Below are 20,640 nucleotides of genomic sequence, written 5' to 3'. Positions count from 1 at the left end.
CCCGGTGACATTTTGCTTTACTCCAAAAGAGTTTATTAGGTCAGTAAACGCAAGTCCTAATGCATCATTTGTATTATCAACGTGAATATTAAAATCTCCGACAATTAGCGCTTTATCAACAGTAACCAATAGGTCTGAGAGGAAATCTGCAAATTCTTTTAGGAAATCTGTATACGGCCCTGGTGGTCTATACACAGTAGCCAGAGCAAGAGATACGATAGATTTCTTTTGCATATCATTAGGCAGAATGACTGGGTACTGTCATTCTGCCTAATGTCTCCTCTATTGTTCCACAAAAAAAGGGGTCGTGGGTTTTCGCAACAACATGAGGTTAAGTAATTACAACAGAATTTTCAATATAGAGCGAACTATGCCTTTAAATCGGCCTAATGCGGTCAAGTTTACAGGCTTTAAACCCCCTGTTGTTGGTGTTGTAAATCGGCGATCCGATTGGGTGACAAATAACCACTAATAACGTCCTTACTAAAGAAGACACCCGCTGATTGGTCCAACCAACCCGGAGGCGGGACTTAGAATGACTGCCTGAAAGGCAACATTGCCTGAGTCGCCATTGAGAGCGAGCGCATATTTGATATTGTAGAAATTATCCGTTGAAGGCTAACCAGTGTTTACTATTATTGAGACGAGGAGAAAAGGACAACACTACATACCACGGCTTCAGGGCAAATAGACGTATTTGACAGGTTTAGATTGTATGTGTTTACAAAAACATCGTTTCATATCCGTGTCTGACACTCTTTGCCAGGGTTCTTTGTGTGTCGACAATGGTTTGTTTTTCTCCGTCACGATCTCTCATGATGATCGGATCATTTTAAATGAATGATAGAGATTTAGTCATCCTGTTTAAAAGGGCGGAACTCTGGTTGGAGTTATTAAGGGCAGAAAGCAGGGGATAGACAGGATTTCAACATTTAGACAACAAGGAGTTTGGAAAGGAGATGGGGAATTGTCTGAAATCTCCCACTTCGGATGATATCTCCTTGCTCCAAGAATCACAGTCAGACAGGGCCAGTTTTGGTGACGCCAACGATCCGGATCAGGAGCCGCCACCTCCATATCAGGTAAGCTAATGATAAACCTATAGAATAAACAAAGAAACGTACCTTTTGACTAAACACTGTGCCTCGAGTCCACGCTCCTGCTTTTTAATATAAACATATCAAAATTATGATCTGTGATATCTTAAAAAAAAATAATTGTGGAACACACACTATTTATTCACTCATACACTTATTTATCTAACACACATACTCAGTCTAGATTTCAATTTGCACATAATATACCTGTACATACAACTGTCTATTGTTATATACCTGTACATACAATTGTCGATTTGTATATTTTTATTCCTTATTTACTTGTTCAATTTTTTTTATTTTTTATTATCTGTGTTTTTTTTTGTTCTGTCACTGTCATTCTGTTACACTGTGGAAGCTTCTGTCACGAAAACAAATTCCTCGTATGTGTAAACATACCTGGCATTAAAGCTCATTCGGATTCTGAAAGCAGAAGGTAGATGGTGGGATGGTGGGCAGATGTTTTGTGCTGTACTCCTTGCGCTTATCAGCTGTACTAACAGCGTTCTGCCACTTCCTCCTCCACATAGTCGTCTGGAAACAGCCTGAATGTTCTGATGGGCCAGGAGATTGACTCAGAGGAGAACCACAGTTTATAAAATAGCTTATAGAAGCCTGTTGATGAAACATTTCTAGGTAGTGTTAAATGTGTCATGATCGGCGTAGAGTTATGGTGATGTTAGACCGGGTCTCCACGCCAGATAATAATTAGGATCCAGCCTCAGACGCCAGATCCCGTCAGAAAATATCAGTTTGTCCAGTAACCGAACAACTAGTCAGCAGAGCTGTTGATTCCCAAAATGAGTGTTTAACAGTCTTCTGTCAGTCAAGAAGTTGACTGAGGAGAGCAGAAGCAGGAGACGAAGTGATTGTTTATTGAACAATCTTAGTTGCGTATGTCTCAATGTTCAAACTTCGTCTGACCAGCACAAATTCAACATGTACTTTTATACCAAAACTGCTTCACAGCAACATCCCATAAACCTTGGGTTTCCATAAACATTCCCTCTTATCCATCTCTTATTCATACAGACAAAACAGTTCATGAAACCCCACAAGCATGAGATTGAACAACAATGAAAATGCATAAGCTAGGGCAAATTAAAAATAAATATAATATGCAGAAATATAATAAATGGATAAACATATCGAATGAATAAACAATAAAAATACTTAAATAATATAATGATAAAAATAATCAAATAATAAATCATATGAATGACTAATGATTATGAGAATAAATGATTATAAATTAATTTAAAAAACATCAAAATTAAAACACAACACTGAAGGATCTAATGATTCTTCAGTGATCTCAGACTTGTTTTTGTCATTTTCCAGTGAACTGTGTTTTTGATGAGCACTCTTCGATTTGCTACTGGTGTTCTGTGGCAATTATCTGTTTGCACTCCATACAATGAATAATTGTATGCTATATGAGAATAAATAGCTTCCAAACCTCTCATATCTTACAACTCAAGGGTTGAAATGCAAACAGAATTTCATTATAGGATAAATGCGCTCTTTCTTGTGTTACTGGGCTGTGTCTTTCAAGAGGAGGCATCTTTCTGCTGAACGCCAGCAAAAACTGTGCTCAGCTTTCTGTTTTGTGAAGTTATCAAGTCTCTGGGGTGCAAGATCAGACAAGGGTGTGAAAAAAAGAGGAGAAGAAGACAGCACTGTGCTGAATTCACCCAGCGTTTGTTAACGTCACTGCTGCGCTGTGCAATATTCCGATGGCACGCTTCAGCCTATTGTCAGAATGTTGGACAGACAGGAGGTCTGTTTGAACCACGCAGTGGATGAAAAAATGCACAGCCCCCTTGAGAACTCAAATCATTCCCAATCTCAGCACATTCTTGCGTCGCTTGCCAAGAATGCTTGACTTTTTTCCCCATAGTCTCAGGCAGGGAGCTAGAAGGGGCTGCCTGTGCTCTCAAGTATGCACAGAAACGGTTCTGCTTATTTTTTTAAGTTATAAAGGGATCTTTAAAATGCAGTAGTGTAAATTGTCTCCTTCATAGGCCTTCAAAAACATGCTTCAGATTTTGCCACTACTTCTTTTACTCAAACGCAACAAAGACATTCATCCAAGTCTTCCTCTGTTCAAAGCACCCAAAAATGAAGATTTGGTCATCTTTTATTCACTCTCATGTCATTTACACAACCTACACACACACCTATTTTTTCTGTGAAACACAAATGAAGATAGGTTGAATAATATTGAGACTGTTTTTGTCCATACAATGAAAGTACAGCACTGGACCCCTTTGACTTTCATTATAAGGACAAAAAAAACAACACATTTTTGAAAATAATGTCTTTTGTGGTCTACAGAAGAAAGTCAGTTGTATAGGTTTGAAATGAGTAAGTAAATGATGACAGAACTTTCATTTTTGTGTCTACTATCCCTTTAAGGTTTCTCCTATCAGAGGCGGCTCGTGGGTTTTAAAATAGAGGAGGCACACTAATTGTATTGGTCTGGGGATCCCGATTATTCTTGTTATTATTATTATTTGCTTAACCACTTTAAAATGGCTTTTTGGTTGCTTTTAGTCAGAAAACGTAAAAAGAAAACGACACACATACAGCAAGATAATATAATTTCACTTACCTGGCCTATCACTTGAAGCAAACATCCATCCCTTCTTAAAAGTCTGTGTTAAAAGAACCGACTGCTGTAACGTTAGCCTATATCCATCTTAGGTGTGTTCTCCCTTTATTTTTAATTTGTGTATATATACTTTTACTGTTTGAATGACAGCTTGGTAATCTGTTGGCGATCAAATATTCAATATCGCTACTCATTAGTACTTGGTACATTATGAATGCAGCGGGAGACGTTCAAACTAATATCACGTAATTTACATCTCTATGATGATTGGTTGATATACCAGAAGGGAGGCTATCCTCCCCTACGAGGTTCCAGCTTAGACTGTTTTCCCTAAATTTGTATATATACTGTTTGAATGACAGCTTGGTAATCTGTTGGCGATCAAATATTCAATATCGCTACTCATTAGTACTTGGTACATTATGAATGCAGCGGGAGACGTTCAAACTAATATCACGTAATTTACATCTCTATGATGATTGGTTGATATACCAGAAGGGAGGCTATCCTCCCCTACGAGGTTTCTTTTCTCAACACTCCTCAGCGCTGAAAGTGAACACTCGATGCTGATTGGCGTATTGTTTTTACCAAGGAGGCACGAGCTCTCCCCTGGCCTCCCCCTCCCCTTCTCTATCACTAGCGGTTGTAAATACATCAGCTGATTCGGCACATTCGCGATAGAAAAGCAGCGCTTTCCAACTTCAGTAGCATGTTATGGTATTACAGCTGTGAAATTACAAGCAAAAAATACACATTCTGAGACATGAACTGAAATGAATTGTGAATTTTATTAACATTTAATCGTCGTCCTCCTATTTTCACCTCAAAATTTTGGGGAAGCTCTGCCTCCCCCGACGAGCTGCCACTGTCTCCTATTATATGCCACATTAAGTGTGTGCAGATTAGGATGAGTATGTGTGCATGAAGCTAGTTTGTTTCATCAGGAAATGGAGCGGTAATGTTAGCAGAGGACTCAACTGATTTTCTTTTTTCCCAACTTGTACAGTAGTTCTTATTTACAATTTGCACTCCAAGTCTCAGACCATGAAAATGCAAAGGAAATTATATGATGAGAATTGCAATTTGAGTAAAAAGTTGAATTGGAAAAAGTTATACAAATTTTAGAATATCATACTTTATTTTTGCATGGTTAAAAAAAAATTTCAGTGTGGTTTCAGAATTTTGGGCCCCATTGAATATTAGGGAAAAAATAGAGTATCATTGAAAAGTTTGGGGTTTGTAAGATTAATATTGTGAAATATGATTGCAATTTAAAACGACTGTTTTCCATTTAAAGTGTAATTTATTCCTGTGAAAGCAAAGCTACATTTTTATAATCAGCCATTTCTCCTGTCTTCAGTGTCACATGATCCTTCAGAAGTCTTGTTTTTATTATGTTAAAAACAGCTTAATATTTTTTGGAATCATTTACATTTTTTTTTTCTTTTAATAGAAAGTTCGAAGAACAGCGTTAGTTTGAAACAGATTTTTTGTAACATTATAAATGTCTACTTTCACTTTATTAAATGCATTTCATCCTTACTGAATAAAATAAAATAAAATGTTACTGACCCTAAACTTTTAACAGTCAGGTATTTAACATTTCCATTTAGGTTTTCTGTAGCGATTGATGTCTTATCAAAGCTCTCATGGTTCCTGGCTTTCTTTAGCTGCTATGTTAAGAAGCATTAGCACCATTGTGTAAGGAGCTCAGTAGAGTTAGCCTAGTTTCACACCCGGTGTCTCCGATGGAGACTAAACCAATGAGAACGACTCAGAAATATTTCAGAATAACAGCCGGATCCCTTCCACTCTGATCTGTGCAACTGAACAGTAAATACAGTTTATGCAGTAAAGCTGTACTGCATTAGTGTTTTGATGCTGTATAGTGCATCTAATTGAAACAGGAAGTGAACTTGGGGGGTTGATGAAGAGACAGATAGGAGTGTAATATGAGGTCTTCCTGGTAGTTTGGAAAGCAGCTGACTCATGCATGAGGCTGGACGTGGTGAGATAAGCGCGTCTGTGTAAGAGAGAAAGGTCAAGTAGGTGCCAACATTAGAAATAATGGAGGTTCCCTTTAGACTTGAAAAATGGTTGTGGCTTTCCCACCTCCCTGCTCATCAATTGTTTCCTCTCTCTTTTTTTCAGTTCTCTGCTTACTTCATGCTGTAGTTTCTCCATCTTACAGGCTGCTTTCTCTGTTCTCTGACATGGAGGCCTCACGTCACCTAGTAGCCAGACAGCTCATCTTAAGTGGAGTGCTCAATCCTTACCCTTTCTCTCACATACACACATGTAGCAAATCAGCTCATGGAAAATATGAATAATTAACCACAACTAGTTATAATTAACTATTCATATTTTAGATCCACTGTAGATATTTAGCTGACCACTCAGGGTCAACCGTCTTGTCAATTCTAAGAACGTCAATTTCCTGGTTAAAGGAAATAACCTTCTTACTGCACAATTCTATAAGTTTGTAACGTAAATCTGCATGATTATTGACTCCGGTTATGAGTAAACAATGAACACGTCAAGTGTGATACAAGTAAGGTTTTATTAACTACATAAACACTTAAACTAGTCTAACATACTAAATAAACACATTAAGCCGGTCTAACATACACATACACACACACACACACACATACAGTTGGTATAGGAAAGGGTTAAAGTTTAGCACTAAAGAAAGAGACATAAGGAATGACATTTATGGAACCATTTTGCATATTCAGCAGATCTAAAACCTGAGGGAAAACGTCAGATTCTTAGTTCAAACAAACCTTGTAAAAAGGTGTAACTGATACTTAATGCATCAATTAAATCGACTAAGTTTGATACTTGCGTATGTCTGAAAAAGATTCCTGATGCAATCTTAAGGTCCAAGATCTTGCTGAAATTAGTTGATGAAAAGAACCAGTTTGAGTCAGAGTCTTTGGTGAATGAAAGTCGAGGCCGAAAGGCCTGGCACAAGCTTTGGTATCCTGAAGCGTTCTCTCACATTTTCTTAGCTTCTGGCCGAACCACCGACTGAGGCGGGGCCCTGGAGCCGGGCCTTTTAGGTCGGGGAAGATCTCCGCCTTTCAAGATGGGCTTGTCCAATGAGCACAATGGAATTCCCGAGCGGGAGGTGGCAATTGCTGGAGGGTTTACGACCCTTTGTTCTCGAAGCATGGTAATTTTCAAATGTACTTAAATCGAAATTATTAATGATTCTCAGGGCCCTAATATATATTGCCTATGTACCACCATATAATATCCACGCTTGTTTCGATCATAAGAAGGCAAATTCATAGATACTAGACATGAAATAGTTACTTATATGAATGAGTGGTTTATCGTAAGCATGAATAAAAATAGTCTATAATACAACAGATTAAATACAACACAGCAATAATATACACACTGGCCTGAAGAAAATGGGTGTTCATTCAAAGAAGGTTTTCCTATGAATTAATTAGTAGAAAAGTCCATTTCTCCTGTGCATTTGTGTCCCTTTGTTTCTGGAGAAAGCAGAATGAGAGCCGGCTCGCATTCCACAAGGTTGTAAATGTATCGGGTTACCATGAAACCAGGGTCTTGTTCAGCGTCCTGGGGTGTTACAAAGTATTTGTGAAATCTAGCTAACAAAATATATATTGTGTGTTGGAGTGTTCCAGACGCTACACACACATTCACACTGATTCTTCAGACATGAGCACTTTTGGCCCTATAGTCTTTTAGACAAGACATGGTGAACATTTCCACCACTTCTCAAATGTTGTATTGTGTTTAATAGTATGTTATTTTGTATATGATGGTGGAAGTGACATTTTAACTTTAAAGTATGAAATTTTTGGAATAAAATGACAGACGATTTTTTTTTTTGCTAAGGCAAATTTTGTATACATCGCGGAGCAAAGAGGAAACTGACAACGCGCCAACAGACAAGACCGAGCAGGTTACTTTTAATATGAAACAAAGTCTCAGCTTTCAAAGTTGGTCATTTAAGAAATTCAAACAGTAAATACTGTTTTGTGGCTCTTTAATGTGTTGTGACAGATCATGTTCAAGCGGCAGGTGAACCGATCATCTCTTCCTCTTTGCTAGTTATAGCATAAAATAAACATGAATGAACATCAGAAGGTGTCTTGTTTCAACTGCGGAAAGAGGTCAATACTATTTTTCAAGTTCAAGTCCATTGACATTAATATACTCCCCTGTCTGGTTTGTTTGTCGGACAAAAATGGCAGATTCGGCGTTATGATTGGTCAGATCACCTGTCAGTCAAACTCACTGCGAAGTGTCAATTCAGTATTTCCACACTTTTTACATAATTGGCGATATTACACCTTGATTGGAAATAAAACTATTGTTCACAAGTCGTAATCAATTATTTTATGATTTGTGAAGAAATCTTAATCTTAAGCTCTTCACTGATACTTTTAAAACTTAATTAAGGACGTATATATATTTTATTAAAAAAAAAATAACTTGCTATGTGTACTGCGTTAGGCTAGCCAAAACTTGTTGTAGCACTTGCATATTATTGCTCTTTTGTTGGTTTTGATTGCTTCTATTGTCCACATTTGTAAGTCGCTTTGGATAAAAGCATCTGCTAAATGACTAAATGTAAAATTGTTGGACATGGCAAAAATTATGCAACTTAGAGACAGTCACAATTTGTGTAACAATTTATTTAATAGAACAATATAGTAATAACATTTAAATAATATAAAATAATTCTAAATAATTTTACACAAATATTGAAATTTTTATGGGAAAAAAGTTCAACTAATATTGTAATATTCAACTAATGAATTGTATCCTAGGTCACACAAAAAAATTTTTTTTTATGTATTTTCGGATTTAAGACCCATGTACAATATGGCATTAAACAGATTTCTGTCACTTACAATATTTTTATTTGTATTTAACTTTAATTTCGGCATCTTCTCTGATTGGAGTGGCGTCTATAGGATGGATCAAATGCTTAGGGTTTCAAACCTGCAGCCTTTCAGTTACCAGCTCAGGTCCTAATCAGCTACTCACACCAATAAAACAATTCAATCTGAACTAATTCTTTAAAACAGTAAAGCTTGTTAAGAATGACTGGAGTAAAGTGGGGCAGAAGGAGAGCATTCTCTCCGGCTGATACGCTCATTTCTTATGAAAGAGGGATTTGAAAAAAGGTGTTGATTTCTATGAGGGGAAATCCATGCAGTTTACACAATGAACCATTCTTTGGAGAAAAACTTCTGCAAAGTGTGAAGAAACAGGCCTGCAGCTTGTGCAGCAAAGTGTCGGAAACTAAACATTTAACCATTCAGTGTCCTGAATCTGTGTAACATTACATATAGTACACTGTAAAGAAAAGTTTTATGATTTACACACACGGGAAACACCACATCGCTCTTGTACTTTTGAAAGGAATCACCAGAAACTTAGTATACTGCATAAACAAGTAGTTGTAACCAAATGTTCTCCCTGTAACTAAATTCCCCTTAGTCTGGCACTGCTGAAATTGTATGTGAGTACTGGTCTCTAAATAGTGTATCAATGTAATTTTGGTGTTACACTGCTTAAGAGCCATTATATATTCTTGAGAGTGTATAGTGTTTGGTAATGGAGGCCTGATTTTGTGCTGAGCTGGTACAGACCGTTTCTGCACCGCTAACTTAGTAGCACTTCAAACAGCTGTTTGTTTAACCTTCCATGCGCTCAGATAAGCGTCCACCTCCTCAGCCCTCTCACTACTTAGAAAAGGAGGACAAAGTGTGTGGGAGAGAGAGAAAAAGAAAGAGTTGATTGCCCCAGAGTGTTGTTCCCGTAACACTGTCAATATGTTTACATACACTTTGAAAGTTTGTTTTCAGCCTGAATTTAAAAAATATATGTTTTTGAAAATCATGTAAATGCGATAGTTTAGGTGAAATCACAACAGACTTTTTTTGTGAAGTTGGACTAATTTCATGCACCGATAGCAGTCATATTTTTGCTTTGACCTTTTAACTAAGAATTAATTAGAATAAAGAAGAATTAATGTTTTACCTACTGCATTATATTTTTCTTTCTTTATTCCGGGCGGGCTTATTTATTAATTTATTTTATGTATTTTTATTTTTTTTTGTTGTTGTTGAAATTAACACTTTTAACTTGCAACAACACATTAAATTGATAAAGTGACAGTAAAGCCATTTTTTAATGCTGTTCTTTTGAACCTTCTAAAACATTATAGCATTATTCACAATACAGATTGTTTCAAAGCAAATGCTTGATTCAGTGTTTCATGTCACAAATTGTAACAATATGCCACAATGTTAATGTTTTTACTGTTTTTCATCTGATATATGCATAAAAAAAAATCTTACTGGCCTTACTTGTAACGTTTGAATGGTAGGTATATATAGCCTACTGTATGTGTGTATATGTATATATATGTGTGAGATGTATTTATTTATTTATTTATTTATTTTGTTAGTTGTACTTGATGTAAATTGTATATTCACATGAAATGCTGTCACCCTAATTAATTTTTATTGCTTTTATGATAAATATAGCTCCAATTGTAAAAACACAGTATACTCTTTGTTAAATATAGTGAGCTGCTTTGTCTTGTTAGCTTATGAGTAGCTTGGGAAGCTAATGTTAAGAGTAGCAGTGTTGGGGGATGCTAAAGTAGCTCCTCCTCCTCATACTGTCTTTAGTCTCTGTCCACTGTGGAGGGCGTTTGAGACTGTCTGCCTGAGTCATGCTAGCCTGTAGCCTTATTTTGGGCTAATCGAGTGAGGTACACATACAGGAATGTGAAGCACAGATGTCTTCACTTCTGTGTTTGTTGTGAAAGCACTGAATCAGGCTTGACATTGATTTGACTTCTGATAAAGATGAAGTCAGTATAGATGACACCGTTATCAGGAATAACGGTTGTTTTACTGGTTTATAGTTCTGTTTTATTATCTCTTTGGATTTTGAGGCAGTAGAAGGATACAGTGTGGTGAAGGTTTGGATTTTGTCTAGTCCAGTGAGTCGTGAGAGGGAGTGGTGCTTTCAGATTTACTGGAACAGAGAAGGTGAAAGAGAGCAGAAAATGGACCGCTGGACGGTTTGTCTGTTCCAGTAATGAGGGAGGGACGGATACTGGACAACATGCTTTGTTTTACACCCAAAGCCTACCAGACCAAACAGAATTTCCCGCTTGCCAGCTCTCGTTTTTTTTTTCATCTCTTTGTCTCGGTCTGTCTGTTTCTTTGAACCAATCAAATCATTCTCTGTTGTACTCGTGGTGTTGGGTTGTCTGATGCTGTTCCTGTTGTTTTCAAATGAGAGCTGTGCTCTTGATGCCTGAAATGTCTGAATAAATTGGTCTTGTAATACAGTCAGTTAGGATGCCTTTGTCTGGTAAATGTTTAAAGGTAGTATGCAGTAGATGTATACCTACCTCACTGCTTATGATACCCCACAATCCTGTTTGTTTGATTGTGATGATTTTCTTTTTCGTGCCAGTGTTGTTTTATTTATGTATTAACTAGGTTTGGTTTGTTTTATTGATATATTTACAAGGTTAGGCAATTATATAGTGCAAGTCTGATGTTTTGACTTGGTTTCATTTAATTTTCTAGTGCCTAAAATAGTGTTCACAAAACACTGATGTGACCTTTTTTTTAATGTATGAGTCTCTATTATAATATTTATTATAAATACTCCTATTTATCATAGTATTTCTACAGAAGAAGCATTATAGCATTTAAATATTTCCTTGGTTATATCAGTCTGGTGAAGTCAGTTTGAGTTTTGTGTCCTTAAAGATTAAGTATGTAATTGTTTTTAATGCTAAATCTAATATATATTGATATATAAAATATATTATCTATTAAAATTATATTATAAATTATTTTTATTATAAAAAAGTATAAACTATTATATATTCAATTATATTGTAGATTTTTAACGTGTGTGTGTGTATATATATATATATATATATATATATATATATATATTATTTTTATTAAATTTTTTTTCAATATGTATATTTAATGGTCATATCATTTCTAATTTTGTTTTTGTTTTTTTATTAGCCTGTTCAATATACTTTTATATTTTTATACTACATATTTAAATGTCATTTGAAAACTTTGCTTTATCTCAGCCCAACAGAGCAAAGTATTAGGCCTATATATTTATATATATATAGTTTATATTTATAGTAAGTTAATTGTCATATCATTGTTTTGTTTGTTTGAACATGCCAACCAGCCCAACAGAGCAACATTTATGTATAATATATTGTATAATTTATATTTAATTGTTATATCAAAACATTGCTTTCTTTCCTTAAAGTGGTGGTTGATTGCGATTTCACTTTTTTTAACGTTAGTTAGTGTGTAATGTTGCTGTTTGAGCATAAACAATATCTGCAAAGTTACGAAGCTGAAAGTTCAATGCAAACGGAGATATCGTCTTTTAAAATTCTCACCCGCCATGATTTAAAACGCCGTGGAAACATACTGTAAACATTCTGTCAACTTATTTCGCAAGTATGGAGAACAGCGATCGATGGCCGGATGCTGAAGTGCAGGGACTTGTAGCAAATGTAGCACTGCCAGTTGTCGTTGGAGATTCTTAGTCCTCCTTTCCGTTCTTTCAATCGCTTTACGTATACGTCGACTTTCCATGTCCATTATTGTGAAACCCGCGAGACACAACAAAAACAGCGTCCTCCATCCTCCTGTTGTTAATGTTGTTTTTATTTGTTTTCGTTGTTGAACGCCACGCACAAATGACGTCGCTGTCGACCGGCTTACGTCACTTCCTAGTACACACTGTCGGTGCGAATGCAACCCTTTAAATAGTACTGGGAAATAGTTCGCGCAAAATCGTCCCAGTACTTTAGTACCGTACATTTAGTTCTGGAACTAAAGCGGTGCGAAAGGGCCTTATGAGACAACAACAAACAAAAAACATAGGCCTACCATTAAAAGCCGTGCTTGCACAGGTTCTGCACGATCCTCTTCAATAATATCCTCTGCTTCTCAATCGGGCTCAAACTGATAATAAGCGATGTTAACGATGCCGTTGTTTACAATACAACCGGAGCACATGCCGCTGAGGTGAGGGGCGGGACGTTTAGACACGCACTAGAGGCGGTTTAGCCAATCACAACACACTGGGCTAGCTAACCAATCAGAGCCCATCGCCTATTTCTGAGGGCGGGGCTTCATAAAAACAGGAAAAGATCAGCCTGTTTCTCAGCGAAGGGACAGAGCTGTGAGGAATAAAGGTAGATTATGTGAAAAATAATGCTTTTTTTTTTTTTTTTAAACAAAGCATTAACACATGTTAGACTGCACCCAATAAACACAATCAAGCCTAGAAAAAACCCAGTGAACCACCCCTTTAAACATCCTGACCAGCCTGACAGAGCAACATTAGAGTGCATTTGAGGAGGGACGATCTATTTTTCAGCCAATAGCAGATGGGGCAGGTGTTCAGATTACTTTTTTGTTCTGTTTGATGAGGCTATTGCCACAGAAATACAAAAAGACATTTACCTTTAAGATGAACCTTCATGCAAAAATGCTACCTGTGAAGTCAGCAACTCGGGTAGCGACTCAACCTTTGTTAGAGTTCCATAGTGTGAAACACAAGAGTTTCAGAGACTGTGTCAGAGAAGATGACGCCGTCGTTGTCAGAACGATTATGTTTCGGTTCTGCTTCCAGCTAAACACGCACACCTTTATTTGCTGGATCCCAGAGTGCTGACCACTACATTATGAGTGTGTACATGCCTCACAAATGTTCTTTCTATTTGGTTGTGTCTTCAGCCGGTGTACAAATAAGTGTGTATTCAGATAGGTAGTGTAACCTGTCCGTCATATGATTGTATTCAGTATGGCCGCTGTGTGACCTAATTCTCAAGTGAGCACTGAACCTGATCTCAAAGCTCACCTTTAATATGATCTGAAATCAGAACTGCACTACACCATGGTTGCTTTTCCCAGCAGCACCTCCCAGTCCTCAGGCCTGGTTTCTACAGAACACATCTCACTGCGGCCTATGGGCATTACTCCCCTGTGTGGAAACATGTCCTACTTCTGATTAATCGTTATCGTGGTGCGTGCGTATATGAATGTGGGTTAAAATAAATATCTGCCGGGTATGATTATCCATGGAGCAATATCTGAGCTTTGGCCGTTCGTAGCTGTTCTGAGCCAAAGCAGTGCTGATTTTTTTGTTGTTGTTCCCAAGACTGCAAAGTCATCGAGTGTGAAACCTCCAATCCAATAACCATCAACACCACCATTCACAAATCAACACTCATTTACAAGGCAAATTTATTGTAGGGTTTTAAAGAGAGACGTGATCTGAACTCCAGGGTACAATCGTTGACACCTGAAACGATATATTAATGTCCTCTCTTGGGTGTAGTGGTAATTTAATGGTATTGCGCTGTAATGGTGGTTAGGTTAACACCGATTATGCACAGGGGTGAGTAAACTTTTGAGAAAAGAGAGGTACGTGAAATTGTGAGCAGAACAGTAAGATGTTAAATATAGAGATAATAATAAAAAAGGGATTTAAAAACTTACTGTACACACACAAATATATGTGTGTGTGTATATGTATGTATATATATATATATTATTAATTAATCATTTTACTTTTTTTTATTGTATATACTTTTATGTATTTCATGAAATGTTGATTTTGTATTTATATTGTTATAGAAATTATGAAATAATATAATGTGTGTATGCATATATGTGTGCAAATGTCTATTAATTACTATATACTCTATATATGTTATATTATAATACATTCTATTTTATATAACTGAAGTCATGAATAAGCTGCATAATGGAATATATTCATCTGGGCAGTGCTGAAAAAAACATGATCATGAGTGTGTTAACTTATGAATTCTGTCTCTACACTAAAATAAGTCTAATAATTACTGTTTTTTACTGTTATACAGAGTTTCCTGTGTATACTAGAAGTTTTGCTCTTCGTGAAATTCAAATAGATGTTTAAATTTTGATTCTCATTTGCTATGATAAATACGGTAACATCGCTTGTTCTAATGTTTTAGCAGAATACGTAGCACACGGAGCTTAAACATACTCCCAGTCTCTCAAACAGCTTTCATTAGTGAATGCTGAGCAGGCACCTGTTTCAATGGGAGCTATTGTTCACCTCCCTCTCTATATAAGTACCCTTTGGACTCATATGGTCCCATTTGGGCTTTTTTCTCATCAAAATGGTGCACAAAGGGAAAGATCGCCCCCTGGTGGAGCTTTGGTTGCATGTGCCTCAAATAGTAAGATGCTTACTCATAACTGTACTGAGCATTGTACTGTATAGTTGCATATTCAGTTCTGGATTAGTTTAGGCATATATGACTTTGCATTATATTGAGTGGCATAGAAGTGGTTAAATATCTCAAACCCCACAAGAAGTGATCCATGAATATTCACTATTGTCATATGTTCTTATACCGTGTGTGTGTGTGTTTTCAGGAGCAGATCCATGTGCCTGTGTATCACCCCACTCCCAGCCAGGCCCGGCTGGCAACCCAACTGACCGAAGAGGAGCAGGTGCGGATCGCTCAAAGGATCGGCCTCATCCAGCATCTTCCCAAAGGTGTCTATGATCCAGGCAGTGACGGCACTGAGAAGAAGATTCGAGAGTAAGTGATGCTACTGTGTATCTGTCTGTTTGTTTCCTAGTTATATTAAAGGTTGTTAAGGAGCAATGTTTTTTATTTATTTTTTTCTCAATCCAGCTCAAAAAACGGGAATGCACATGAAAGTAAAATCTGAAACTTGCTGTGACTAGTACTATTGTAACATGTTAAATTCTGAGATTATTTAAATGTTTAACAGCAATCGGCCTACATTTATAATGCGTTGCCTTATGGTGGAATTTAATTATGATCAAAGTGAGTATAAAATATCAATTTTATACTTGCACAACAAGTAGAAAATATCAGCAATGCAATCAAACACATGGATAAACCTGTTTAAATATATATATATTTTTATATCCCAGCTTAATATGCAGCCAGAGACATCTATAAATAAGCCATTCATAAGCTGAAGCCTTCCAGAAATGTAAAAGCTGTGATTTGTGATGTTATCAAACATTGCTCTGTTTGAATACTCCAGCTAAGCTGACAGAAACTTTAGTGCACATTTGAGATGGGACTGTTTGTCTGACCAGTGGCAGGTAGGAAAAGTGATTAGAAAATCAGTTTAAAAACAATCATTATTTTGACAATGAAATAACAATATATTCAGTGTTTTGCAAGGAAAACGGTTTATTGGCATTAATAATTTTAATGTATTGACAGCCAGTGTCAGAGTCTTGTGTGCCGTTCAAAACTGAACTGCCAATTCCTTTTAAATGTATATATTTTTATTTTATATATTTTTAATATACTATGTAATAGTGTATTGTTCAATTTGGGATCAGTAAGATTTTTTTTTTTTACTTTAAGTGGCAGTAAATGCATTTACAAATGTTGAAAAATATTTTAATTTTAAATTTCTATTTAAAGAATCTTAACAAAATATATATCATGGTTTAAAAAAAATCTATAAAAATATTGAGTAGCACAACTGTTTCCAACATATATAAGAAGAAATGTTTTTTTTGTTTTTTTTGCAGCAAATCGAATATATTAGAATAATTTCTGAAGGATCATGTGACACTAAAGACTGACATAATGGCTGCTGAAAATTCAATTTGAAAATATATTAATATAGAAAAAGGTTATTTTAAAATTTATTACCATTTCGTAATATTACTTTTTTACTTTATTTTTTGATCAAACTAAGAATTCTTTGAAAAACATAAATAAATAAAAATCTCAACCCCAAACTTTTGAATGGTAGTTTATACAATCCCAGAATGCTCTAATTTAAATGAAGCTGGTTTACAAAATGGAATCTTAATGAGGACATCTCATAAGTGTCTGTTCCTGACCATTCTGCTGTGTGACTATTGAACTTTTTTTGAATTACAATTCAGTAAATTCATCTTTCTGTCATTGCGATTCAACATGCTGCAGGGCGTGACCAACTTTTAAATTCTGCATTATGCCCAACCCTGTCAGCAGCCTATGGAAACGCTGTGCCCTTTGTTGCCAAGCTTATCGCGGTGTGTGTTAACACGTTCTCTCTTTGCGCAGGTGTGTGATCTGCATGATGGACTTTGTGTACGGAGACCTCATCCGGTTCCTCCCCTGCATGCACATCTACCACCTGGACTGCATAGATGACTGGCTGATGAGGTCCTTTACGTGTCCCTCCTGTATGGAGCCTGTAGATGCTGCCTTGCTCTCGTCCTACGAAACTAACTGACTGCTGCCTGCACTGATCCCCGCCCCCCACACACACACACACACACACAACCTTTGAGTCCTGTCCTCACATGGCCGCTTTGCATAAAGAGACAAACTGTCCGCTCGACTGGGTTGTGGGATGGTGTGCCTGTGGCATCATGGGATAAAGGAGGCCACATTGATAATTAAACCTCTCCTGCATGGTCCTGCTGGACAGGGAAATCTGCAGGAGATCTTTTGCACCCCGACGACTTTATCATGTGATTCCTTTGTCTCTCATCGACGACACCCAGACAAGCCAGTCACGCACCATTCCACTGTAGCAACACTTACACTGGAAGGAGACGAACTTTCGAGAAACATACCGGAGGACTTTTAAAAATGCATCTTTAACATTCAATCTCTATTTCTTTCTTTCTCTCTCAGTGTCTGTTTCCATAAAGGGCTCATTTGATTTCTGCCGAAGCTGCAGTGGAGCAAAACCAATGGCACTGTACATACACACGCAAAGAAAGAAAAAAAAAAAAAGTCTCATCATGATTTTTGCACTTTTGACTCAAAGAATTAAGCCCAACTTTACAGACACTCACACACACACACACACGCACACACACACATGCAAATGTGCATCACATAAGACTTTTATTTAACCACATGTTAGCTTTTTTGAGTTTGTTTGTTTGGTTTGTAAACTACTCAATGGACACTTCAGCTACCCAGTTTGTGTTGAGAAATAAGCTTTTCTCTTTATATCACTTGCGAGCACCAAGTCTGAGTGGATTTGGTGCAGCAATTAATTAATAAATAAAAAAAAATTATATATACTTTTTTTTTTTTTTTTTTTTTACATTTATAATATATAACACTTCTTTCCTGCATTACATAGTTTTTGATTTTTGCTTTGTGGATCCTATTTTTCTCCCTTTAGTTTTAAAATCAATACTGTTTATTGTAGTAACACAACCCAAAAATTTATTTAGCGATAAAAAACACTGAAGTCATCGAAAGTCTGAAGGTGGCTATGGAGTGATTAATGCAATAGAAGTCATAGTGACTCACGAAAGTACAGATATGAGTATGTGAAACTGTTCAATAATGATCATTTCACCTTCTTTGCTGGTGCACTTGTGTGTTTAGTGAACTTTTATTGTACATAGTGCAATGATATGTATTTTAGTGACTTTTATTTGAATTTTCAGTACCAGATACTTTAAAAGACGTTTTTCTGATATCATAAGGGACTCATAAACGTAGAAAAAAATATATATTGCGAGTCCTCATGGCCAAGTGATATGAGTTTTTTCCCCTCTTGTTTGTGGGGGCAAAAAAAAAGGGTTTTCTCATAGACTTCAAATTCTTGGCATTAATTTGCGGTTTTTGTTGAATATAAAAAGACCACTGGCAGTATGATCACACCCAAAGCTGGGATGTGCTTGAATAGCTGTTTGATTTTTTTTTTTTTAATGAAAGATGGTTTAAGCTTAATGAAATTACGCCCAGCCCTCTCACTCTGTCTAAAAAAGAAAGCACAAGAGAGCATAGAAATCAAGTCTCTATTTTTCTTAACTCTCAAATTTTATATAAAGACAAAGTAATTGCTAGAAATTAGAAGTAGTAGTAGGGAATGCGCGTTTGGCATTAAATCTGTCCCCTTAATCAAAACGAAAAAAAAAAAAGGTCTGGTGGTTAGTGGCTGCTATTGAAGTAAAGATTTTCCTCGTGTTTGAATTCATGCCTTGTGTGGAGTGACTGTAAGTGTGTAGTTAATGAAGGTGAGGGATATATTCTTCATAGAAAATCCATTGACCTGGTTTTGCACAGTACTTTTAGTTGTAGTTTTTGTCATTTCTTTTTTCTCGTCTCTCCATACAACGTGGAGCTCCATTGCCTTAGACCAGAGAAGCAGGAGGCTTTTGGCTGGACGTCCTGGGCTGACGGGGGCTCTACACCAGCATCGGGAGGACAGAGTGATGATGATAATGATGATGGATGAACACTTGGACGTAATAAGACCATTTTTGCTCCTGAGAAGACATGTCATCAATGCAATGCCATACAGAAACTGATTCTCCATGATGTGCTGGGAGCACATGGACATTATCTGTGATCTGTTTGTATGTGACACGTGTGTGTGTGTGTGTAAGGCTGTGAGAGTCTCCCGTTTGTCTGTCTGTGAATATATACATTAACGTATGTATATATAAAATTATGCATCTTCTATGTACTATAGGCAAATAATAAATAGAATTTATGCTATGAAATTGTGTATACTGTTTTGTTTGAATACCCATTTTTAATATTAAGAAGGTTTTCTGTAACAAATTTTCAGTGAGAATTTCATTGAAACATGCATTATATAATAAGCCGATTATTAAATGACAGTCAAAAATGTAGTGAAACTTTACACACAAATAAAACATTACTTAAAGTAAGGTTTATTTTCGCTTTCTGTACTAGTAACTACCTTAAAGTCTTTGCTTCAAAAAAGCCACTGAACACACATTTGTTGTCCCACATTTGTTTCCAAGGAAAAAAAGATGCAGTTCATTAAAGGGGTCATCCGATGCCCATTATCCACAAGTTGAAATGATTCTTTAGGGTCTTAATGAAAAGTCTGTAACATAGTTTGGTTAAAATTTCTCAATGGTAGTGTAAAAAACACCTTTTTACCCTGTCAAAAACAGCTCTTTTCAGAGCAAACCAATTTGTAGCATTTTCCTTTAAATGTTAATGAGCTTTGCTGACCCCGCCCCTCTCTTCCAAGCTGCTCTCTGAGGGACTGTTTACTTTAGCCGCATTCATCGTGAAACTTGCTAATTAGCACATTATTAGGAAAGGCGATATGCAAAGATTCATTAAAAAACCTTATAATTATGTATAAAACCTTATATATGACGACTGCAATGTTCATTATTACATCCAACAACAAAACACTTCAATCGCTTAGGAGACGTTCTTGTCTACATCTGCTCTGGCGGTGAAACAATGGTGGACTGATGACAGCTCACTCAGGGCGGGTCTAAGGTAAGACACCAGTCCAGTCTGTGCTGAAACGCCACTGTCAATCAAACTATCGTGGGAGGGGCCTGTCGGTCTAAGGTAAGACACCAGTCTGTGCTGAAACGCTACTGTCAATCAAACCATCATGGGAGGGGCCTGTCTGTGTGACGTCACACAGACAGGCATCTAAAGAAAGAAAGGGCCAGGTGTAAAGATTTTAATAGATTTTAAAAAAACATAATTATAGGGTGGTTGTGTACACACACTGCCATCACACATTTCAGTTCAAACAACTTGTAAAAGTGCATGTAGCATCGGATGACCCCTTTAATACATTAACTCACACTACTGCATGTGGGGTAATTTGTCACACTTTTGTCCTGCTTTGCATTGACATTGATTTGTGGAGAATATATTTTATTGAAAAAATAAATATTGCATTTAAAGGCACAATACGTAAGATTTTTTTATTAAAATATCCAAAAACCACCAGAACAGTTTTATATATTTTGCTGACTTGTGTACTTACATTATCCCAAATGTTTCGAAGAATGTTTAAATCCAGAGAAATAAGCAATTTTAACTAGTGACACGGACCGTGTCTG

The 20,640-nt window shown here is 36.6% G+C and overlaps 1 protein-coding gene across 1 annotated transcript; it reads left to right on the top strand.

Annotated features, from left to right (window-relative positions):
- Positions 1-528: 528 nt before the first annotated feature.
- On the top strand, positions 529-17,569 carry LOC107599796 (RING finger protein 11-like). Its single transcript, XM_016291479.1, has 3 exons — positions 529-1,082; positions 15,210-15,379; positions 16,883-17,569. The coding sequence occupies exons 1-3, from the start codon at positions 960-962 to the stop codon at positions 17,052-17,054; spliced, it is 465 nt and encodes a 154-aa protein (XP_016146965.1). The 5' UTR covers positions 529-959; the 3' UTR covers positions 17,055-17,569.
- Positions 17,570-20,640: the final 3,071 nt, after the last annotated feature.

This window comes from Sinocyclocheilus grahami, unplaced genomic scaffold (assembly GCF_001515645.1).
Source record: "Sinocyclocheilus grahami isolate Dianchi unplaced genomic scaffold, SAMN03320097.WGS_v1.1 scaffold272.1, whole genome shotgun sequence".
NCBI lineage: Eukaryota > Metazoa > Chordata > Actinopteri > Cypriniformes > Cyprinidae > Sinocyclocheilus > Sinocyclocheilus grahami.
Note: the sequence above shows the minus strand (reverse complement) of the source record. Positions and strands in the feature narration are given on the sequence as shown.

What these genes read in the sequence shown, in the direction of transcription:
- LOC107599796 (XM_016291479.1), top strand. Translation starts at nt 960, where the DNA reads ATGGGGAATTGTCTGAAATCTCCCACTTCGGATGATATCTCCTTGCTC. An exon ending in AGCCGCCACCTCCATATCAG is followed by an intron (nt 1,083 to 15,209) that starts GTAAGCTAATGA and finishes GTGTGTTTTCAG; the next exon opens with GAGCAGATCCATGTGCCTGT. An exon ending in ACTGAGAAGAAGATTCGAGA is followed by an intron (nt 15,380 to 16,882) that starts GTAAGTGATGCT and finishes CTCTTTGCGCAG; the next exon opens with GTGTGTGATCTGCATGATGG.